This window comes from Denticeps clupeoides, chromosome 11 (genome assembly GCF_900700375.1).
Source record: "Denticeps clupeoides chromosome 11, fDenClu1.1, whole genome shotgun sequence".
Classification (NCBI taxonomy): Eukaryota; Metazoa; Chordata; class Actinopteri; order Clupeiformes; family Denticipitidae; genus Denticeps; species Denticeps clupeoides.
In genome coordinates, this window is record NC_041717.1 from 1805831 (window position 1) to 1830678 (window position 24848).

The 24848-nt window shown below is 44.6% G+C and overlaps 2 protein-coding genes across 3 annotated transcripts; both read left to right on the plus strand.

Annotated features, from left to right (window-relative positions):
• Positions 1–888: 888 nt before the first annotated feature.
• Positions 889–15499, plus strand: LOC114799511 (thyroid adenoma-associated protein homolog). Its single transcript, XM_028996231.1, has 31 exons — positions 889–1122; positions 1208–1388; positions 1459–1548; positions 1622–1649; positions 1760–1908; positions 2523–2645; positions 2736–2856; positions 3495–3637; positions 3715–3799; positions 3877–4013; positions 4085–4282; positions 4371–5082; positions 5160–5312; positions 5681–5790; positions 5872–6032; positions 6226–6389; positions 6534–6692; positions 6774–6919; positions 7037–7174; positions 7434–7538; positions 7628–7828; positions 8050–8200; positions 8286–8535; positions 8988–9227; positions 9828–10032; positions 10639–10827; positions 11553–11797; positions 11887–12057; positions 12827–13093; positions 13182–13384; positions 14192–15499. The coding sequence occupies exons 1-31, from the start codon at positions 998–1000 to the stop codon at positions 14467–14469; spliced, it is 5628 nt and encodes a 1875-aa protein (XP_028852064.1). The 5' UTR covers positions 889–997; the 3' UTR covers positions 14470–15499.
• Positions 15500–17850: 2351 nt separating this feature from the next.
• Positions 17851–24519, plus strand: pik3ip1 (phosphoinositide-3-kinase interacting protein 1). Of its 2 annotated transcripts, none has more exons than XM_028996233.1 (6): positions 17851–18048; positions 18321–18449; positions 18536–18652; positions 19913–20104; positions 20939–21017; positions 23146–23356. In XM_028996233.1, exons 1-6 carry the CDS (start codon positions 17982–17984, stop codon positions 23354–23356), a joined length of 795 nt encoding a protein of 264 aa, XP_028852066.1. In that variant the 5' UTR covers positions 17851–17981. The 2 variants fall into 2 exon arrangements, with proteins under 2 accessions (XP_028852066.1, XP_028852065.1); XM_028996232.1 differs by having other exon boundaries at positions 17854–18048; positions 19910–20104; positions 23146–24519.
• Positions 24520–24848: the final 329 nt, after the last annotated feature.

Genomic DNA, 24848 nt, shown 5'->3' on the forward strand with positions numbered 1-24848 from the left:
CGGATGTTCAGTGCAACACATGAGCTCATTTTTTGCAAAACTGAATAAGCAATATGTATTGCACCTCGTTTTGGGCCTTTAATTACAATAATCTTTAACAGGAATACTTTACATGAGTTTTGTATTATTTAACCAACATGATAAAATTAATCTGGTTCAGACAATTGTATGTACATGAAATACCATAATTCTGATAAAGGAAACAAAAATCTGTTTTGGGCTGGGCGTACAATTTTTTTTGTCCTCAGTTTGACAAATTAAACTGGCACTAGAGTGAACTTGTCTTCCAAGCTTGTAAGCTTGGATCGAACAGTTACTAATAATTCCTGATGAATGTCTAAATTCCTAACGCATTTCAATATCTGATGTGGTTGTCCATGTTTCCATATTTCCTCCCATATTATCTATTCATGCAGCATATAAATCTATGTAAAGTGCTTGTTATGGTTTCTTCGTGGATTATTATGGCTCGATGGCGCCTTCTAAAGCACACACTGCTGGTTTTGGTGGACCACCATCTTTGACGGTGTTGGCGTGTTAAACTCACTTGTTGACAAGCCTGGCTGCTCTGCCTCTGGGTGAGACACAGACTGCAGGTACCTGTGGGTGTGAGCTAAAAGGGGGGCGGGGCCTGGCGTGCTCTCTGTGCTGGAGAGAAGGGTGGGCGGGGTTTCTCTCTCAGGAGCAGAGGAATCAGATGTCTGACAGGTTCAATGAATGCTGCATTGGGTAGAATCCATCTGCGCATCCATTGTTTTACAATAACATTGTTATTGCACCGTTTGCGCTTATATTACTTAGCATTTTCCCCTCATATCGAATAAAACTGTATTGTCCGTGTAAACGTGTGCTGCTCCCACTCAGTAGGGGGCGCTGAAGTGCAGCAAGTTTAGTGCGTTTACACCCTGCCGGTGCCCGGAGCAAGACGGGCTGCACACGAGGAGCAGCATCTGAAACACACACATGACAACATTAGCAAATAAGTTCGTTTCTGGTCATGTCTAGGGTTATGATATCGGTGGAAGAAGCCCGTGTTCAAGTTCAAGTTCTCCTGGCCTCAGTTCTGAGAGATGACAAAAACATTTTAAACGTCTTTTTTGACAGGCTCACGGAATGCACACGGTAACGTGGACCTTTCTTTCATTACGACAGTGCCGCTGTTGTCAAACGTATCGCCGCTTTGTCACTTTGCCGTGTAACTGCACAGGAGCCCTGCAAAGCGCTGCAAGGAGCGCGCCCTGGACCAGGCGCTGCAGCTGCTCAGAAACCTCCCCAGAGAGGAGCTCCGGTCCCTGGAGGCAGAGCAGCTCGCCTCGCTGGTGCGCCTGCTCGTCGCGATGCTGCTGGACATGGCGACCATATCGACGGCATGTCGCAAGCTCGACCAAGTGCGTTCTCAGGCGAGACTTCGTGTTAAAATCGCCCGTAATTCTTTTTACAGCTGAGTTTCGGTTGCAGATCTTGCAGCTGTTGGCCCAATTCGGCCACCGTGTTGTACGTGAAGAACTGCAGCGCTGTGTTCAGATCTTGCTGCGTCGTGACCAGAAGGTGAGAAGCGGCGCATTCAGAGTTCAGATGCTTCTGTCTGCCCCTGACACGAGGTTTGTCCCCCTGTTTGCAGGTAATGTCACTGAAGGATCTCCAGACAGGTGTGTGGATGACTATTTCCTCACTTCAGCCTTCACTACGGTTTGAAATCTGTTTCTTACTGACTAATGTTTCTGTGTGTGTGTGTGTGTGTGTGTGTGTGTGTGAATAGTTTGCATGATGTTGGAAGACTGCACGCTTGCACGTGAAGCATTGAGGCAGGAGTGTGCGCTTCTTCTGGGCAAAGTTTCTGAAGTGTTCCCTGCCATCCTCAGAGAGGAATCTTCCCGAAACGGCACCCTTTGTTATCAGGCTGTTAAGGTACGATTTAAATGGTGATTGTGCTATTTAGAGCGTAGCACACAGCTGAGTGCACATTTTTTACTTTGTGTGTTTTTAATTGTAATTTAATTGAATAGATTATAGGTCACATTAAAAGGCAGAAAAGGTGATTTATTGTCTAATCACAAAAACCTGGAATTATAACAGTGGTGTGCACACTTTTTATACTCCATGTGTTTTTGGCAGCAAGTGAACATTTTGAGTGTAATGTGTACATGTTCAACATACCGTCATAGATACTGGCAGAGATAAAGTGGAGTCCCAATGCTGATATGGTGACTCATAATTTTTTTAATGCAGAAAATTCAATGATTCTATAAGCAGTGAGGGAATGATTGGATGTAAAGGGGGAATAAACTACATGTTCTACTGGGGACGAAGAGGTAGATAAATAACCATGTTAAAATAAAAGTAGTTCATCAGAGGTATAATGTTACAAAGCTGACCATTGGCTAGAATAAATACAGTACTGTACAGTAGAGCATGTAATGAAATGTGAATATGCAGGTGGTTCTGTTAGGAGAGGAGTGAGTGCTGCATTTTCGGTTGTGTTTTTTTTACATTGGGGTAAAAGCTTGTGCTTGTGATTCCAGGTGTGCCTGCAGATGTTCCAGCTCTTGCCTCAACAGGTTTGCCCTTTTATTTTTGGGATTGAGAAAGGCAACTCAGTCATGCAGGGCATCTTGAAATATCTCATGGACATCATTCTGGGAGGGGTCAGTTTGGCTTTTTAATTAATAGTAGCTCTTATATTTGTTATCATTTAAAGAAATTATGCAATAAAATTCCATCTCTTTCTCACACAGAGTAACAGTCGAGACATCAGAATCCTGGCAGGCACTGCAGTTGCCATGATGATCAGCATTTCTTCAGAGAGTGAGGATGGGAAATCTGCCGCTTGCTCCCTACTGCAGGTTACAAGACAAGGTGAGCTATGCCGTACATCCCTTAATCATTACCAAATCACTAAATCTTATGTAGTGATCAGTATCAGTGAAAGTGAAGTGATTGTCATTGTTACACACAGCAAACACACGGTGACACAACGAAATGTGTCCTCTGTAATTAACCATCACCCCTGGTGAGCAGTGGGCAGCCATGACAGGCGCCCGGGGAGCAGTGTGTGGGGACGGTGCTTTGCTTGGTGGTAACTTGGCGGTTCGGTATTTGAAATACCATTATGGGTCCGTTTCCTCCGATAGGCCACCACTGCCTCAAAAACGGGCCCGCGCATTGACTCCCCGTTGGGGATTCGAACCCTGTTCTCCCATGTGACAGGCAGGGATGGCACATATACATTGTCAATTTAATTTATTATTTAATTTTAGACTTATATGCTAGCAAAAGCAGCATAAACTGTTCATATGTGCTGAATTATCTTACCTAGTATGTAGAAGATTAGCTTTCAAATAAAAAAGTGCAAATTAAATGAAACCATAGAGCAGCAAACCTGAGCCTGTATTATATGATGAATAAAGAATAGTTTCGAAATAGGTCAGGGTAAGTAATTATTATTACCCCTTGAGTTCTTTCCTCTGCTAGTATTACATTTCTGTGTCTCCCAGAGCCCTGGATGTTGACTATGGGTGGCCTTCACATCCTGTGTGAACCCAGATGTCCGGATGGCGTGGACAGGTTGGCCATCACCAGGGGCTTGCTGACTGGTTGCAGGAAGGACATCCTCACCAGCAGATTTGATCCTGAAGGGGTGAGACTTGCTGTGGTCTTTAAGGTCTGTAATGGAATTATCGTGTTCAATAATTTATGTTTTTTTGTGTTTTAAAGACTTGTTTGCTCTTAGATGGCTTATTTCCTGTAGTTACGGCACTATGTGAAGAGAAGCTCGATTGTCACTATTTAGTTTTTCAAGGTAAAAAAAAAAGAAAAAAAAAAGAGATTTTAGACATACAATGCTCTATTGCATCAGTTAATTACAGTTAATTGCAGTGTTTACAATGTGGCTGAAGAGTGTGAAGGAGTGTCTACCAGACATATGGAATATCGTCAATGCGCCTGTACTGGGGAAAGGATCCATCCTTCAACACAAGCTCTTCCAGGTCATCTGGAACAATGCAGAGAGCCCAGTAAGTGGAGTGGGACATACTAAAAATGTCACCAGATGGGTCTCTAATCTATTATCTTATGTAACGTCCAGGTAGAAGGTGTTTCTGAGTATGTCCGTGGTGCCTTTGGTTTGTTTGTGGAAATCTATGACCTGGACTGCCGGTGTTACGGAGACACAGAGAGGACACTTCTCACTCAACTGCTGCAGCAAATCACTGAGCTTCCCTGGGAGACAAAAGCTAAATACCCCCTACTCTGTGTTCTGCTGCCTTATGTAGGCACCTACATGGTACATATTTATTTTTCTAAATGTTTTTTAAAAAACTGAGAGATTCTTTTTAGGAATTATATGTGTGATGAGGATTTTTCATTTTTAGGTGTTGGAGCAGTATCCTGATCTCCCCACTCATCTTCTAAAGTGCCTCTCAACCAATCACCTCTCCCCATGTGCCTCTGATGTCTACAAGTGCTTCATTCAGCAGCAGAGAAAAGAGCTGTGTCAAAACCGAGACGTCCCACCCTCGGAGACGGAAGCGGCGAATCACTGGGGCCAGCACTGGAAAACGTCCCTTCTGGAAGCTCTGACCTCTGAGGTCACCCTTTTACAGAACAACGCTTCCAGCCACCTCCTGCCCTGCACGCTGCGCACCGTCCCCTCTGCCTTCGAGGTGCTGCTGTCCTCGCTGGCACCCACCTCCCGCGGGGACCTCCGCGCCTGGGCCTGCATCATGAGCTCCCACAGGGCCACGAGCGGAGGTTCCCCCTGGTTCTCAGAGGACAGCCCTGCCTTGGAGACCCTCAGGCGGGCCCTGAGCTCGCTGGATGACGGCGTCCGACTTGCTGCCTTCAACCTCTTGTGCAGCAGCCCCAAGAGCAAGGAGCTGCCAAGCCTGGTGGAGCTTTCTGCCATGAAGAACTTCATCCCTATGAACCTGAACAGCGAGTCTTCACCCTTCAGGCAACACCTTCACGCCGGAGTCAAGAGGTTCCTTGTGCGGATACGAGACTCCTGCCTTTCCAAACTGGTGGGCAGCAGGAATAAAGGACACCTCAGTGTGGACAAGGAGCGAGATCTACGAGAAGGCGTAGGTAAGCAACGCGGAGCACAAAGGCGAGAGACGTTCACATGAGACTTTGCCTTATCTTTAGACACCTCCTGTTGTTAGAGTTTGTGGACTGGCTGGCCCACCAAGCCTTTACTCACCTCACCATGGGGAGCAGTTATCAGAGGAAGAAGACGGCCCTGCTGCTGCTGGCTGCCATTCTGGAGGTGTGCACGGACACCTGGAGTCCCGATAAGAAGAAGGGACAGCCGCCAGGTCCGTACAAGTGTCTTTCACCGTGTTCGGAACACTATAGTGGTGGCCTAGCGGTTAAGGAAGCGACCCCGTAATCAGAAGGTTGCCGGTTCGAATCCCGATCCGCCAAGGTACCACTGAGGTGCCACTGAGCAAAGCACCGTCCCCACACACTGCTCCCCGGGTGCCGGTCATGGCTGCCCACTGCTCACTCAGGGTGATGGGTTAAATGCAGAGGACACATTTCACTGTGTGCACCATGTGCTGTGCTGCTGTGTATCACAAGTGACAATCACTTCACTTTATTATGGTTCATGAATTAACACAACTTCACAACTATTGTGTGAACAAAGCTTCTTCTGTTAAAGAGTTTGTTCTCTTTTTTGCAGCTAATATGTCCTGTCTAATAACTTGGGCCAGACAACGAGGACAGTGGGACTTTTTCTCCAGGTCAAAGCAGTTGGTCCTCATCAGTAGTTTGGAGGATGCTACCAATGAGGTGACGCCATGAAGTCTTGATTTGATCACCTTGTCCATATTTCGGGTCCTAATTTGAAGCGATGCTGTTCGTGTTTCGCAGATCCGTGATTCGGCAGCGGAGTTGCTGCTGAGGTTTTTCCCATCTTGCTTCCCTGATGACGTAGTGCCTGTGCTGTTCAGGCGGGTGGATGGACTGCTTCACAGTCCTCGGGTGCAGGAGGCTCAGATGGGAGCTCTGATGATGAAGATGCTTCTGCAGAAGTAAAGAAACCTTAATACCCTTTTGTGCTGTTTTCCTTTCTCATTTCAAAACAATAGTCACACACACACACACACACACACATACCGTATATATGTTGTGTTGACAGGGAAATACCAAAAAAACAAAGACTTTAAACTTTTCTTAAACATTTGAGTAGAGAATATTTTGTGTCTGTGTTTGTGTGATTTTCAGGTCTACCGACTTGTCTCAGGCTTGGCTGGACAGCAGCGTTGTTGGACTTGTGCAGGGTGATAAGACAGCCACACTTACCAAACATCTGCTGCATCTGCTAGAGCAGCACTACGTTGTGGCCAAGAGGGACATGCTACTGGCCTCACGGACCAAACCCATACATGGTGATAGTGGCTTCTAAAGCCTTTTACACAATTCAAAGGTTGAAGGTTTATCAAGAACAGGCGCCTTCAGATGTTGGCAGTCCATGAAGTAGCTTGATTCTGTCTAATGTCAAGAAGGACCTTTTTTTTCTCTTCTGGGTGAAGGCATTGTGGCTGCCCTACAGAGGTGTTTGCTGGAGGTACCTGGAACCCTAGCTGTAGCCTTGGAACTTGGTGTGGTTCAAGAGATGGTATTCCTGTTGCAGAAGATCGCCCTGTTCCTACTAGGGGTGTTGTACGGGGATCAGGACACTGATGGAAAAGGTTCACCAAGTCTTCTGATTTCATAGGATTTTCACAGTATTCCTATATTTAATCAACAAGTACCATGAATTCTGTCTTCAGAAGTTCCACCATCCTTTTGTGACATGGGCAATGCTATCAGCTCAGTGATTGGTCAAGGGACTGACACTGAGGATCCTGGGGAAGAATGTGTGCTCTTGTCAGAGGAACACAGTCTGGTGCTCACCTGCTGCTGGGTCTCACTCAAGGTATTTATTAATAGCACAGGAGCATAGGTTTAATGTGTAGCTCTTACTTACTAACTGTATCAGTTAGTACTAACTGTATTTAACGATGGTCACAAATGTATTTTCCATTTTTAAAAGGAAGTTGGGATATTCCTGGGGTCCCTGGTGGAGATGACTATGGGCCAAGCTGATGACCTGGGTGCTTCCATGACTGCCGAGGATCTAAAGGTGGCCTCCAAAATCTTCAAGGACATCATTCTGAAGTGTCGACACTGGGTGAGACTGTTTTTTTATTGTAATTAATTATTTGTGTGAAGTCCTGTTTAAATGTTTCTTTTGCAGTTAAAGAAAAACTAAAGATGTATTTTATGTTAAATTTAAATAAGCTTGGTAATGCTTACTTTAATGTTGATTTCATATATTGTCAGGTCTCTGGATGTAAGACAATGTTATTCTTGCAGCATTAATACAGAAAGAACCATGGAAATAGTCAAACCAAAAGAAAATAAATATTGGTTTAAAAATGTACCTGCAGGGGGCAGTAGAGGGATGCTGTGTTGGGTTCACTAAGTTCTGCCGGGCTCTGCTGGGCAGTGCTGACCCGGAGCTCCGAGACATCCCTGCAGACATGCTCAGAGAGGTAAAGAAATACACTTAATGCTGCCAATCACACACCTCTCTTAATTTTTTTTAATGTAAAATATCTTTCTCTTTCTTTTCCCTTTCCAGGGACTGGGTCACCTCCAGACTCCCCGTGGTACGTCAGTCACCCGGCGAGCTGCAGGGCTGCCCATGCTGGTGCTGTGTGTGGTGGCTGCGGAGGAGTCCAGCCAGAGCAGACCACTCCTGTCCCTCAGCGTCAGTTCACTGCTGGTCACGGCCAGCACCCCGGTACCTGGAGACTGGGACCAGACGCTGGATCTTCCTCAGGTGAGGACATTTGAGTTCTGTTTCAGTTATCCCAAATTGTAACAAACCAAATGACACACTTATCCACAAGGAATATGAATGTTTGCTGTGTTCGTAATGAATAATGGTTCACGCCCTGGTTTGTACTGTGTGTGTGTGTGTGTGTGTGTGTGTGTGTGTGTGTGTGTGTGTGTGTGTGTGTGTGTGTGTGTGTGTGTGTGTGTGTGTGATTTGGGCTTTAGGTGTGTGCCGTACACACTCTGCAGGCGTTGGTGCGGGGATCTGGTCTGGGTGTGGCCATCCTTCAGCATGCATCAGCCATGGCCATCCTGTCCCTCAAGCTCCTGAGTTCCACTTGCTGGGCCATGAGAAACGCTGCTCTGCAGCTGTACAGTGAGCGTTGACCAATGATTATGCATCAGAATGAACATTTACCTTGTTTAAATGTAATACTGATTGTTTGTTTCGTTTGGGACAGGTTCTCTGAGTTCCCGAATGCTGGGCCAGCAGCCTGCGGGCGACTGGGGCTCCTGCCATTATGGCATGTCTCCGTCTGCCTTCTTTACCCATTACCCCTCCCTGCTGCCCTTCCTCCTGCACAAGCTCCAAGGAGCAGCCCAAGACCTCCAGGACTCTGCTCAGCATGCCCGCTTCTGCCTCCATCCCGCTCTCCACCCGGTGCTCACTCTACTGGCCAAACTGCAGTGTGGAGTTCAGCACAGAAACAGGTCCAGGGGCTTTTTTTTTTTACACTCAGCGTTATAAGCAGCAAATCGTGAGGGTTAAATAGCCATTAAAATCCCAGCCGTTCAACTGGCATAATCAATTGGCCGTGTGCTTTGATGCTTATTACTTTCTTCACACAGTCATTCCTGTATAAGGAGTAAGAAATGTATGGAGTATACCAGCTAGGTTGCGTACTATACTAGCAATAGCTCAGGTCTTACTTTTTAGACCATTGTTCTCTTTGTTTCTGTTGATGTCATCCAATCTGGTTATTTACTATTTCCATGACACATTATTAATGTTATTACAGTATCATTAATACTTCAACACCTGCTTGTGAAAATTGCGTGTGATCATGCCCCACTGTTTTCAAAAGGGTGAAATATGATTTTTTTTTTTCTTGATTGTTTGTGTGGTACGGGTGTGAGTTTCTGATGGTTGTTTTCTGTTTAAGCTCCCTGTTGGAGTTCCTGGCTCCACTGCTCCAGCTTGCCTCCAGCCCTGTCTATGGTATTAGAGTGATGGCCTCCAAAGCTCTGTGTGCCATGACCCCACCCTCCGAGTACTCTGCCCTGCTCCAGAAACTGGCAGAAGAGTTGGCCGAGTTCCCGGAGAAGCCCTGCTATCACAACCTACTGCATGGGCAGCTTCTGCAGATGAGAGAACTTCTGACCCGTGCCCTGCTCTCAGACAGGTCAGCACGTCATATTCATAGACATATTCATCACATTTTTATTTGTTACATATTATATATATCATGCCATAATTGAATGTCCACCCTGATTATTCAAATTCAATTTTTATTTGTCACATATATAGTCATACATGGTATGATATGCAGTGAAATGCTTTTAGCGACTGCTACAGACCAAGTATTGCAAATATTGCAAGTATACAATGATTACCAATATGCAAATATTGCAAACATAACCAAATATTACACTTTTATATCTTTAACATAAAACATAATATGTGTAGCAGCAAAATATAAAGTGAAAAAGTGAAAATATTTGCCCAAGAGTAAAAAAGTCCAGAGTGATTGAAAGTAAAAGTGCTGGCTTATTGTGCTGCATATCTATATGTTGCAATCTATAAAACATCATGCAGCTTGTTGTTAATGATTGGTAAGAGGTTTTGTTGCCTAGTGGTCGCCTATGAACCAGAAAACCGCAAGTCAGAGGTTCAAACCCCACTTACTATCATTGATGTCTTTGACCCTGAGTGTCTCCTGGGGGACTGTCCCTGTAAGTACACATTGTAAGTCACTGTCGATAAATGCTGTAACTCCTCACAGGACTACTTCCAGTGCTTGGTCTGATCTGGCGGCAACATTTGAATCCAGGCTCTGGTTGGCGATGCCTGTGCAGCAGTGCCCTCTGGTCAAAGGCGTATATGTGGAGGTGGCAGGTCTGTTGAGGAGGCACCTCTCAGAGTCTTTCCTCCACCAGCTGGCTTCACTGCTACGGTCAGAACTCCACATGGAACCACACAGACTACAGGTCTGTCAACTGAATCACTTCTTTTGATGTTAAGAGGGGTGATTACTGTGTAATAAGCCTCACAACAGTAATATTTTTTATCTGCTACAGTACTTTGTCTAAACAATACACTCCCACATATTGACAGATTAAAGACTAAGGGTGCTTTCACACCATAGTTCCTTTGCGTTTTTCCGAATCAGTCGATGAGTTTGTAACGTTGTATCATTTTCCTCTTTGTTCGGTTCCCTTTCACACATAAAAAAAAAAGTAAACCAAATCGCTTTTTGCAGAGTTCACGATTTGATTTGCATTGAGACGACCACTTTTTGTTGGTCTCTGTGCTGTTTTGATGTGCACAAAACGGGCCGTACCAAGGCAGGAAACGAAGTTCGATTCAAGTGCACCAAAGCATATAGGTGTGAAAGCGCCCGAAATTTATGTCCGGGATAGACAAACAATGCTGATAAACTGAGGTTGCTTCTCACCTTTCTCCTCTTATTTCCATGCTTCCAAGCAATGAGATATTTGACCCCAGCTACACGACTTTAGGCACTTTGTTTCTATTACTTTCACTTTCATTTAACGTAAACAAAGTTACATTTTTGTCTTTTCTGTCATGTACAGGTTGGCTCTGCCTCCTTTCACCAAACCGCTGTCCACTTCTTGTGTAAGGACCCCACCTGGGGGTGTCAAGTGTGGCGGGGCTTCTGCCGTGAGAGTCCAGTTGTACGGCTTTCATTGGTCAAATGGGCGACAGAAAATCACAGCTGGAGTGGGACTGTCATGCAGCAGGAGTTAGAGAGAGCATTGTTGGTAAGACTGTCGTCGGCCAAACAGCCCAGTTTGCAATATAACATTTTAACCAGCTCAGTCTTAAAAATGGTGATAGATGCATGAGTTTTTAATTGTAAAGAAATCTCTGTGGAGAGCACGAAGACTTCATTTGAGTTGCAGTTCCTGAAAGCACAATCACAGGAAATCAAGGTCATAATGTATATAGTGCGCCCTGGTTGTCTCTGCTGGTTACTTGGGAGAACAGGGTGTGTATGAGATTGGAGTTTATTGTGTTCACATTTCAGGGAGGGAGCAGCAAGCCCAGCTCAACCCTCGGATTTCCGTCCTTTTTTTTCAGGGAGGGAATTATTGCGCATGGTTCCGCAGGACTGTGTTTGATTAAACACTCACATACCTGCCCATATTCTTTCCTTAGCCGAACCAATTACTTAGTAATGATATGAGTGCAACTACTTAATGACTTCCCTCAAGATTGTCTGATAAGTGCTTTCGACAGTTCTCGATGTCACATGTGATATTAAAAGTAGCACTGCTGGTAACTATTGCTTGTAGCAATCCTGTAAGAAATCCTTGTAATCCTGTTCTTGTCACTGTTTTATTTAAAAAAAAATGTTGACTATATGTGAGGAAATGCATAAGTAGATTTTATTGTTCTGGTTTGAGAATATTGAATGTCTGTTTTTTGAGTCCGTTATTTATTTAAAAAAAAAAAAAAATAGTTCTAGAGCTGCGCTTGTCTGCAGGACAACCTGAAGAGGGCGCTGCTTGATGAGGATGTGGAGTACAGAGGTGCATATTTGGCAGCTCTGTTAGCTGTTATGACTGCACGAGTAAACGGAGAAATCGGCTATACAGCTGCTGCACTACTGCCTGTCGCTGAGTTGCACGAGTGCCTTGAAATCCTGCTGAAGGCGATGGAGAGTTTGGATGGAGGGCCAGAGTACCTCTCCCAGGCTCTGCGTGTTGCCAGCCTCCTTCTCTCTCGAAGGTGCTACATCAAGACCATTATCCTATTCCCGATTATTTTAATTAATAATTGGGATTTAATGATCTCATTCATCTCTCTCTGTCTGATAGCCTCGAGCCAACGCTGCTCCTACGCTGGTGCTGCTTGCTGGAGATGCACCGTGATGCAGAAGCTCCCGAAGCTCTCAGGATGGCTTGTGCTCAGTCTCTCAGTCTGGCTGGAACCACAGTGGTGTATAAGAGCCTCAGAGTCAGTTGTGCTTTGCAGGAAATTAGCACCAGGTATATTATTTACATGACCCAAATGCTGCATTATATATGTAAAACATTACATTAGTACTGATGTGTGTCAACATATGTGCTCATTAAAGGTCCCCTAGCATTAAAATGCCACTTTGTTAGATTATTTAACATTAATTCCCCTAACCTGTCTATAGTCTTGTATAGTGCTTTGGCCATTCTGCTTCATCGTTTAGAGAGCAGCAGCTCAGATGGTCGGATCTGGAATTATGTCATCATAAGGGGAAAGGTTACCTCGCATTTCTCAGGCTTTTTCCGCTCCGAGAAGGTGCTTTTTCCGCTCCGCTTGAAAAGGTGCGAAGCATTGCAGTTGCAGTTGACTGGATGTAAAAATGAGCACAAATTCTTTTTTTGACACGCGAGACTCTGAAACAGTTAGTTATTTACTTTTTTATTGGAAAGGGTGTTAGTAGCCTTGTGGGTAACACACTCGCCTATGAACCAGAAGACCCAGGTTCAAATCCCGCTTACTACCATCGGGTCCCTGAGCAAGACACTTAACCCTGAGTGTCTCCAGGGGGACTGTCCCTGTAACTACTGATTTGTAAGTCGCTCTGGATAAGGTGCTGTAAATGTAAATGAAAGAGACTTCAGATTCAGTATTAGTGGACCAATATATAATATACTGATATAAAAGTGAATAAAAAATCTTTAATATCACTAACTAAACTGGTGCAAGGTATAAAATTAGAGGCTGGTAGGTGAAAAAATGACATTCTGTGGTCTAAGACTAATGTACTGTGCATTTTAGGGTTATCAGCACAGGCTTGTACCTGCTGCAGGATGAGAGCCATCAAGTGAGGGTGGAAACGTCCATCTTTGTTTCCACACTCACCTCTGCACTGAAGGGAAGAGATGAACAGCCTGTCTTCCTCGTACATGTCAACCAGTCACTGCTCTTGCTCTTGGACCTGTTACTGGGAGAGTTATGGGATAGTTGTGGCACTCTGGAGGCCATGCTCTGCCATCTGCCTGAGATTAGCGTGAGCAGCATGCTGAGAGATGCCCAGGAGACACAGTAAGTCAGCAAAATCAGGGACTGGAGTGTTTGTACCTCGTGGTTGCCCCGTTTCTGACGTCTTGACAAACACGCCACTGTTTGCCAGGTGCAGCAGTCTGTATGAACAGGACGAAGCCAACGTGTTTGCTGAGCCCTCGGCCATCTCTGAGTGCCTCCTGCCCTACCTGCTCCAGCTGGCCCAGAAATCCGCAGACTCTGCAGCTCTGGCACAGCAATTCAGCAGCTGGGCGAAGCAGAATACAGCCAACGTGCTGGAGAACCTGTCTGTGTGCAGACAGCTCGGGTCAGGTGGGGAGAGTCCGTTTTTTTTTTTTTTACCTGTATTCAACAGAAAAACTGTTGATTTCATTCAACACTATACTACTTTAAATTATAGCTGCTGTGTTAAGGGTGGTCCCACACATAAATAATATCTTATCAGAAGTGGCCTGCAGTGACTGCAGTGCACCCACACCCACCATGGGTTTGCTATGGAATAGCACAACACTGGCATACTGTAATTGCATGTAAAGCTTGCAATAGATTACATTGTTTGTATGGTTAGAGCAGGACGAGTTTGATGTGCTGTTCTGACTTCAACCTGTAAGGCCTAGTAAAGGAAAACAATTTCTCTGTATGAGGTAAGATCAGATTTATTATTTTGGTATTCCAGACAAAGAACTATAGGACATAGATTTTTTCAAATAGGTTGTTTCCTGATACAGGATACCAGATGGACTTAGCCTTTTGAGTTAATTATGATTTTTTGCTTTAACAGTTATATAAAACTCTCAAAGTAAAACTGTCCAAATAAGAGCAAGATTATGCCTCTGTGCTCTGTTTACCAAATAGAAATTTTTGTTTCTTAAAGTATTTCACTCGGTCCTACAGTCATGTTCGTTGAAGGAGATTCCTGACTGGTGTACTGGGTTCAGATTCAGATATGTCTGCCCTGTTCTCAGATAGTGTTAAATTTTACAACATCATTGTAGTATTATTCATAAGGCATTTAAATTAGAAAAAACTCATAAATCTGTTTCATCACACAGCCTTGCTTTATTTATTATTCAGTTATTTTAGTACCGTGTGTGAAGAATTCCTTCTCTTATTTCACAGTGAAGACGCTGGATCGATCCTGGCTCGGTCTGCTGTCTGAGCCTCGTTTCCACAGTGCTGTCGGTGGACTCTTCACCAGAGCGGCTTTTCTCTGTTACCTGCTTGAGCTCGGTGATGATCTACAACCCCTTTGTGACCCCTCGACCCTTGCCAAGAACTTGCTTGAGCTCCACCATGAACTGGCACTAAAAGGCTTGTTCTTGTCCCAAGCCTTCATCAGCCCTGTGAGAGCACTGTATGCAGAGGAGGGCTCCCAGAAAGGCCCAGACGGACGCTAAACGGTAACAGAGCCTAATCGTGATCGTGAGAGTAGCAGCATTCCTGATGCAGGCCCACTGGATCAGGCTAGAGGGACTCTGAGTGGAGCCTGCTGCTGTTGCTGAGTGTTAGGTTCCACTGTCCTAGGGCGCTGTAAGTGCTTGGAAGAGTCGTATTCACTCATGTTACCATCAATATCCTGAAGAGGCAGCCTGCAAATCGACTACAAGATGAGATAAAGTGTCTGTGTTTCACCCACCCTCATGCATAGTGAATTACACAATATTGTTTTCATTTTTAATATCTTACCTAGTACTTCAGACTAACCTCTGTACAGGTTTTTTATTAAACTGCTGTTTTGTATTCTATATCTGCAATTTTAAAATGCTATAATTTTTTTATTGGTTGATTATTAATGGAGCGAGTCCTTGATAAAAATAATGTTCCCTCATTTGAAATAATTCAATAATTTAAATAACAGCTGCTTCATACTGCAATGACTGGTTTTGTAGGAGTGGTGGACTAGAGGGTGGAATGTGCATCTCCTCATCTGTCCAGCATTAAGCTCATTCTCGTTCCCACCCAACTGTGTTTCGGTCTACATCTGTCCTGCCCAGCTACGTCCGATCAGGTTTCCTCTGCAGGAGATCCCCCCTTCCCTTTGGATGGTGATGTAATGATTGGTGTGAGTTTTATGGGTAAGCAGCATTAGAGTGCTAGCCCTACCCTGCAATATAAGTGGTCCATTTACAGACCACACTAGGGTCACCAGGGACTGCTGGGGTAGCAGCATTGTGGTAACAATGTAGTGTAACAGTGCACAGCACCCACCTTCTCCAGTAATTCATCTCCTCCTGCATGTTTGTGATGTGCAAGTTAATTTAATGGGTTGGGTGCAATATAGTGAAAACATATCGTACCTAAATATATATTACCTACATACCTATATAAATATAATTCATATGCAGTGAAAACCATATTCACCTCTACTCCAAAATATCAAAGTGCATACAAACATGAAAACATGATTAAAACCCACCTATGTTGTTATCGTCCTGTCGGTGGCTGCTAACCCCTGCAGGGATTTTGACAGGACAATCCTGTATGTAAAGAGACCTCCACAAATCAGACTTGTTTTTCCAAGTCCCATCTGAGGCGATCAGAGCCAGGCATTCAGCTCAGTGGTTGTCTGTTTGCTTCCAGGATGATCTATCACACACCTTTGTTAGTGTCTCTGTAAGATAATTGGTGTTATTCAATTTGCCTGTCAGTGGTTTTAATTCTTTTTCTAATTTAATTAAATTTATTATTATTTTTTTTTGCACAATAACATCAACCAGTTTTAATTTGTTAGCCTAGTAAATAATATTTTAAATAACTAAACTAAAGCTACAGCCCTCTGGATAAAAAATGTTGGTTTCCTCCTGTCCCCTAGAGGCATGAACACTAGGTGAAATGGCGATGTAAAGATGTTCCAAATGTACGGGTGTATGCCCGGGGCTTTAAACGTCTGAGATATTACCAAGCCTCAACCGAGTTTAAAACTTTATTTTAATTTAATCATTCGTTTTTTTAGATGTCAAGTAGATTGTTTTTGCCATATATGTAATGTCGTTTACCAGGTACGTTTTAGGGAACACCGATAGTTTTACTCACTTGACTGGCCCAGCAGGTCTAATTCCATTTGATATCTAGACAAAACAAACATGCTTGTCTTTGCTTCAAGACATTGCATTACAACTGATTTTATAGTTAATATAAACTGCATAGAATAACCTTTGAGAACATACAGGGTGGGCCATTTATATGGATACACCTTAATAAAATGTGAGGGGGGAAACTTTTCAAGATGGGTGGTGACGTTAGTGGCCATTTTGAAGCCGGTCATCTTGGGTACAACTTTTGTTGTTTCAATAAGAAGAGGGTCATGTGACACATCAAATTTATTGGTAATTTCACAAGAAAAACAATGGTGTGCTTGGTTTTAACATAACTTTATTCTTTCATGAGTTATTTACAAGTTTTTGACCACTTATAAAATGTGTTCAATGTCATCAACCATTCCCATTTTATTAAGGTGTACCCATATAAATGGCCCACCCTGTATATTTATAATCATATCATTTTGTAATACATGGTGAAACGAAAACCAATGTGGCGAGTTGGTTTCCTTCGGTGTGCCTGGCAAGAATTAGGAAATTAGGAAGTTGACCATCTGGCCTCATTGTTCCAAGCCTCAATTTTATATATACATACACACACACATATGTGTGGAGTGGTGGACTAGAGGGTGGAATGTGTGTGTGTGTGTATATATATAAATCTTCCAGGTCTGAGCGCAGGCCAAGATGCCAATCTGCATTGAAAAGACTTGTAGAAATCATGGTAGAACTAAATGTAAGAAGCCTGGAAATGTGTTCAAGACATCTCTTCAGGCCTTCATAGTTCTTTCCAGATGACCCCATCATCTACAGCAGTTAACTGAGCACAGGCATCGTTCCAGGTGAGGCCGGAACAATATGCCAATGCAGTGAGGACAATCACGGTGTCCGTTCAGAGACTGCGACACAATCCCGCTGAACAAGGCAGAGAGGACCAGAGCTGGGATCCACCAAACAACCAATTATGAGGCGGCTGAATGGGCCATGTGGCCCTTCAATGGAGGAACAAATCTGTTTGTGTAGCAAGTTGAAACTAGACTTACCAGGCCACATATATGAGCATCTAATTATTTAGGGTAAAACATGTATAGTGAAAAGTTTTCATCAGACACTTGACTTGTCTGTTCTTGTAATTCATGATCTCATTGGTTTAGGTTTCCCTGAAATGATCCTGCATTAATCCCGACCTCACTGAACTCGTCTCTTCTTTTTACCAGCCAGTTCTTCTCCCTGTTACGCAATGATGAAATTGGCTGCTCGAACATGTTTATTTACGTTGTTGGGATTCTGATTCTTGGAAAAGTGGTCATGTGCTGGCCTTACATTTTAATAAAGATCTGTGTAAGGGTACAAACTGATGTGGTGTCATCCACTTGTAAGTCGCTTTGGATAAAGTAACATTTACCTTTACAGCAGTTGCCAGACGGCCTTATCCAGAGCGACTTACAACCAGTAGTTACAGGGACAGTCCCCCCCTGGAGACAGTCAGGGTTAAGTGTCTTGCTCAGGGACACAATGGTAGTAAGTGGGGTTTGAACCTGGGTCTTCTGGTTCACAGGCGACTATGGTAAAGTAAAGTAAAGTGACTCTGTGCATTTTACGCGATTCCTCTCTATTTATAGTGCCCTGTATTGAATCACGCAGCTATATAATTCCTGTCGGGATATTCGGCACAAGAAGACGAGAAGGTTCTAGGACCGCGAGGCGACGCGCGCCGCCGACGCGTGCGTGCGTGCGTGCGCGCGGGCGCGCGCTTTTCCCGTGTTGACTTCACAAAAACAAGCGCGACCTGCGCAGCGGGAGCAGCGCGCCTTCCCCGTCCGGCACAGACTCTTCTTCTTCTCCACCATGAGTTCTGCCCGCTAGCAGCCATGTTTTACTCGCTGCCGAGCGTCTTTATCGCCGTGGCCGCGGTTGGCGCGACGTTAGTCACCGACGGTAAGATGCTTCTTTAAAGGGCAGCTTTTGTTCGGTCGCGGCGTACTGTGCCAGAATCATACCTCATGCTTCCGTATTACTGTTTTTTTTTTTTTTTCATAAAGGACTGAAAAACAAACGTTAGAGTGCATGCAAATGCATTTATTCCACGGATTTCCGTCCATTATAAATAAATGAAGAACTGTGTTAAGTGCTGTATTTGTATTTCGACGTCGACTTTTCAGGCTCGTTGCGCTCCTCCCATGTGTAACCTGTAAATGTCCGAACCCCAGAATGCATCAGGTCCCGCGGCGTGGACTACAGAGGCCTGAGACAGACGTCCAGCGCCGGCTCGGACTGTCTGAACTGGATCAACGCCACCAGGGACTACGACACGACCGTGCACGCTGATGCGGAGACAGGTACCCAGGACCTCCAGTAATAATCACGCACATTCACATCTCCATGACAAACGACCGAGGCTCACTTGCACTTCCCTGACCCGCAGGCGTGGGAGACCACAGTTACTGCCGCAACCCCGACGCTTCTGATGCACCGTGGTGCTACGTGTCCGGCCCAGATGGAGACGTCCTCCGACAGGCGTGTGCCATCGCCTCCTGCTCAGGTGCTAATTCCCTTCATGCTGCGTACAGAATATCCTGTGCGTTTGCGTGCTGCAATGTTGCTCATGAACCTGAACACAGGCCTGTACAGCAGAAGGGAGTGTCATTTGTCTGATATCTCGGTCAGATGTTGGATTTCTGGAACGAATTGCAGAGCAGTTGGGTCAGTTGGCTAATCTGCTTCGAGACTGGAGACCCGTGAGTTCGTGTCGAACAATAAAGAAGGTCCTGGCTGCTCGCGGCACACACAAAACAAAAGGCCCCACTAACTTTCTCAGCAGCTGCTCGGGGACATGGGTGATCCCCGCCCCTGTGACGGACTCTGATTGGACGGTTGCCCCAGAGACAGCGGGTGATTGGCTGCCCGGGGCCCGGTTGACTTGGTAAACAACTTTTTTTGAGGAGCGTCAGAACGGAGCTGACAGGGAGACGACGAGTGAGCAGATGTTGAATTTCTCAACTTCCTGGCTCATCATGTGAGCCGCTAATGCCCCGTTTAAACAAACACGGCGGCTCGGCACTCCGCCTTAAAAGCCGTCGTTGTATTTGCCAGGCTGGCCTACAAATGCACGCGAAATAAAAGTACACAGTTTCAGCGCAGTAACGACATCAGATGCACAAAGGGGATGAATAGCATGTCATTTAAAAGTGTTTTAAGTCAGTTAGGGACATGCAAAATGATCCCTGCCGATAAAAAGCTCACTTTTCTGCAGATGAAGCTTTTAAAAGGTGGCTTGTAAACTGCATTTTCATTTGTTACACTGGCCGGGAATGTTACAGCAATGGCCACGTTCACATTTACAGCATGTGGCAGACGCGGCTTTACAATATCCATCATTGAAAAGCCTCGTTTGGTTCACCAGATACCGTTCGCTCATGTTGAAAGTGTACATAAGATCTCTATTTGTCCAAATATCTTTTAAACAGGAATGTTTTTAATTTGCAGTTGAAGATTTTTAATGACTCTGCCGTTCGGACATCTAGTTGAAGTTCATTCCACCAAGTCTCCTAGACCGAGACTTTCCTAGTACCTTGAGGAATGGTGGATCCAGTCGAGCAGTGCTTATTATCCAGTCCTTTTAACCAAAATAATCAGGTTCTAATTGAAATCCTTCTCAGCATATTTCATTCATGATTATGCACTTCCTTTTTGGTTTTAACTGGGATGCAGCCGGCGACTGAGTGATAATGTTGTGTGTTGTATAACAGGTCATTTGTGGTGAAAATGCTGGAGACATTTTGGGCTTATCTCTTGCCAGCAGACCAAAGCAGTGCTCCAGAAGGGCCAGAGTCACCGGACCCGTCGCCAGCTCCAACTGCCAGGCTGCCGGAGATCTTCGGGCCGGCCAGGTCTGTGCCTGCCCAAGGGGAGGTGGCAGCAGTGCAGCCGGTCCGGGGAGGTAGTCAGTGGGTCAGAACAGGACCCAAGAAGAAGAAGGACCTCGGAACTTTGGGTAGGCCACTTGATTAACGCAGAGGCCCTTTTGCAACCCCCCCCCAAAAAATATATCATTTAAGCAAAGGACAGGGTTCCTACGGTCAATAAAAACCTGGAAAAGTAATTGAATTTGAAAAGAGAATTTTTTGGAATACGAAATAAACATATAAAGACTTATACTGTGCAACATTTACTACATTTACTACTACAACGTTTAAAACCAGTGCAGGTCTTAGTTGGCTTTACGTAGCCGCGTGTGTCCTTTTAAAAGTTGTGTAAATTACAGCTGATGGCCCATTTTAGGACTGAAGGTCCCCTAGTAAGAAAATCTGATTTTGTGAGATTATTGAACATTTAATACAAGAACATTTAATACAGGAAAATTCTAGGTTTCCTTTTTTAGGAATTAATGCTCCTGGTACGGCCTTTAAACGCATACCATTCCATTCCATTTTCATGGTGCAGGAAATAGGACATCTGCCGTTTTGCTTAATGTACTCTTCAGATTTACCCTTTCATTCATTTTCCCTCTCTGTATACTGATGCAACTTTTCCAAACAACTTGGATCATATGGATCATTATTTCTGTGATCTTTACATTTTATATTACATTGTTACTCAGTGATAACAATTTAAAACAATGTTTTAGCTGATTTGGGTGCAGAGTGCAGCCATTGGACTCTTGGGAACTAATTCTGATCTGCTCCGTAAATGAATAGTACTGATTAGAAACTATGACACGGCCTTAATTAAAACTACGCTGTTCATGCTCTTGATTGTCTTTGGTTGTGGTTGATAATGAGGTCTCTGTTCTCTTTTTTTTTTTTTTTCTTTTCTTTTGTCCGCACAGGCTATGTTCTGGGCATCATAATGATGGCAATCATCATCCTGCTGGGAGTGGGCATCACTCTGGGCTACTTCTACAAAAGGTGGGTGGAGACATGAATGGATCGGCATGAGACATCAAGGACACAGAATATCAGAGTATTTAGTCTAATCTAAGTGTGATCCCGAAGCCAGAGCCGAAAGGAAAGCGGCGTATCGTCCCGCTGGCCTTGTTGATGGTGGACGGGCGTGGGAGCGCTTGTAAAACGCCGGGCTTTATCATGTGGAAATGATTTCGTGAAGGAGTGGGGGCTGCAGAGAGGCGTCAGCTGGGCCATCTGCTTTTTTTTCCTTGAGCTACATTCATGTGATTAGAGACATTAAACTTTGGATGGGCAGAAAAAAGGAGTCTATTTTCAGAGCTGAAGGAGCAGGGATCTGCATTATGAGTCAGAGGGGACGCCTGCCAAGGTAGAACGCGGCCGGAATTCGGATCTTTTGGTTTAATGGAACCTCTCGAACCTTCACGGGGGAAGGTTTATAATTGTTGCCCGGTCAGCGTGGCACCAGATGCCCTTGGAGCTCTAAGTTTGGCTGTGAAATCTTTCAGCAGTCCTTGTCATCATTTCCTGTTCAGCCTAAGCAGATCATTATTTAGGGGCCGCTTATGCAACGTGTGACCAGCAGCTCCTCACCTCATGCTTATTATGTAACGTTATATATGCATACGTTTATCATAGTTTCGCTTTGTACCAAGCCATCTCATCAATTTCTTTATTTATATGATAATACCATTCAAATGATCTAATCAGCAGTAAAGCCTCTGTCACATCCTTCACCGTAGTGATTGACAGCAGGGCTGCAGACCTTCGATGAGATGCTGGTGGCACGTATTGCATTTCTCCTTTTAAGGAATGAGCTTGGCTCCTCTTCAGTCCATTCTGTGTGTGTGTGTGTGTGTTTTAAGGACGATGTGGGGAATTATGCAGTGTGGACTGGTGTAGCACGTTGGGGGTGTAGCTTATGCAAACCTAACAAGATGATGCAGGTTTTTAAGTTTTTTCATATTTGTCATGTACATAGTAAAATGTTTGTTTAGGACCATGGTGCAACACTAGAACACCACAACTAAACAAGACAAAGAGCAAAAGATGTGCAAATAATCTGCAAACACGTGGGACAGCAGTAAATAGAAATGTGTAGTTTGTAGCAGCAAGATGACAGAGAACGTCATGTTACATAGAGAAGTGCAGCACGAGTCTGGCGTTCCCCGATCTGCCAGTGGAGGTTCGAATGCTACGGAACCTTTTTCCACATCTGAGTGTGAGGGAGGCTGGCGGCTTCATGGATGCAGCATGTGATGTAAATGTCTGTGATAGAGGGGAGAGAGGGAGACTCTCTATGGTCCACGGTGGGGACTGGGGGTGGTCCTTCTTGGTGACGGAGCTGATGTTGAGGTGAACGCCAAGGAACTTGCTGCCCTGGACAGTCTCCAGCTAGCTGTCGATGTTCAGAATGGTGTGGACATGTTTCGCCGCCTGAAGTGGACAACCATCTCGTTCAGGGAAAGGGACGCTATGCAAGCATCAGGGGAGGGTGGCACTCCAGAAGTAGTATTGAGTAGGTCCCAAGGCATGGGACTATGTTGTGCTGTCTGGTACCAAGCTGTCAGGTCCTGTAAATTGGGAGGTGGCACTTCCAGGGATTTGGACTTGTTTTTCCAGCACATCCCACAGAGCTTGCGGAGAGCTACTTTTAAAATGACCAATTCAAATACAACAATAAACTTCACAAACATAGGTTCAACTATCTATCTTTAGTTTTATTTTAATAAAAAATGATGATTGGATGTGAAAATGAGCACAAATTCGCGAGACTTTGAAGAACTGGTGGGCTAATAAATTTCTGGAAAAACAGCAACACGACTTCCTGTCTGCTCCAAACGTTGTGATTGGTGAATGGTGTTGATGACGCTCATCTCCTATAGGCCGCTCTCCTCTTCGTTTAGAGCTACAGATGGTGAAACGGCACGTCCTGGGAAATCTGATTGTGGGACTGGATCAAAGTGGCTGTAATTCTGCAACACGGCTGAATTTCGGAAATAGACGTCAGATACAGATATAGTATTAGAGGACCAGTAAACAAAAAAATGCCATAATAGGGGACCTTTAATTGTGATGCTTATTTAATACATTGTGCGTTAACAACAAAGTTCCACTCTGTGTTTCTCAGGGGGATGGACCTGAAGAAGCAGCAAGAACAGAGGCGCTACGAGCGCGAGATGCAGAGAATTACGCTGCCCCTCTCCGCCTTCACCAACGCCACCTGTGAGCTGGTGGACGAGAACACCATCGTCATCACGGCCGAGCAGCCCTCGGGCCAGGACGGTGCCATCACTGGAGGGGATCCCCTGTTGGCTCAAGCTGTCACCCCTGGAGCATGAAAACGGACGAATTCCTCGCTGAGCCGATCAGCCAGGCCCACCGCTACACCCCCCCCTCCCCTCCAACTGCCAGGCATGACAATACAAAACCGAGTCTCCGAGGACTTGTCCCTTTACTCATCCTTCCTCTCATATTTGCAGACATTCAGTTTAAGGGGGGGTGGATTGTCTAAAACTGCCTGCTTCAGGGAGGTGCATGTCAGGGTTATAATCAGACACGTATTAACATTCAGTACCTGTCAGTGGAGCTCTTATCCGAGCGGAGGGAAGCAGGAAGAGATTTCCTTTGGTAGCATTGATATGCATTGATTTGAAATGCATGTTGACCTTGAAATAGAGTAAATGATGTTAACGTTGATTTCCTGGTGTTCCTGGTTCTGAAACAGTGTTGTGGGCATGTGCAGTTTGTTACACGTCTGTCATTATGTTCAAATTAGCCGAATGCCGAATCGGCCCACTCCTTGTCTCCGTGTATTCATGCGACTGGAACATTCAGTCTATTTGTGTGGACGGGTCACTGCGGAGATCTGCTGTAGGCAGGAGCAGCAGGCACTGCTCAGGTCCGGGAATAACGCTTACGTAAAAGAAACTCAGAGAAGAGAGCCCTCTGCAGGCAGCATGCTTCTAAACACAGAGCGGATGGGACAGAAGGGACATGTATGATGTCACCGTGGTAATCATTTCTAATTCCAGTCCAGCTATGGTAACTAGGATGCGACTGCTTATTGTTTAAAATTAGCAGAGAATTATGACATGCGTATAGTGGGACTGACGTGCATCTTTTAGTCCTGATTTATAATGTGTGTGTGTGGAGTTTATTCTTTTCTAAGCTTCAGCACTGTAATCACTGTTCAGTTTTACTGTTTTTTTTTTTTCTCTTGGCTTCAATATTCAACTCCAAAAACAATGTTTATGATATCTCTCAAGTGGGTTGTTGGATTTAAAGCACTGGTGAATTGTGGTAAACCAATTCGGTTTCCTTTTGATTTGGTGTCGTATTATGTTGGGTTTTTTTTGTACTTCTTCATTTCTGCACTCCTGAAATGCACCACAATTCTGATTATTTGAAGGATATTGTTTTGTATTTTTTATGTTTGGCAGGTTTTTACTGCTGTGAATGGAAAATAATAATAATAATAATAAAAAAGTTTAAATTTTGAAAACTTCCATTCATCTTCTGGTAGCTGCAAACTTTCAGTTTGCTGCATCAGTCCTTTAGGCGTGAGATCTTGAGTTACTTCAGTGGTGTTAATTCCAAGACATTTTACCAGTTTACCACTGTTTACATGACTGGTATCTGGCAAACACCAAATGCCTTGTGTCTATAGTGCCATGTCGATTTCATCTTCCATGGGAGAGACCTTTCAGATTATTAAAATACCCAGTCCCATGGTCGTCATCACGTGTTTTGGATTTTGACATTTAGACCACTCGTAAGACTTAGAAAGCAGTGTGTGTGTTGTGCTGAAGCCCATGCAGCGTAACAAACCGA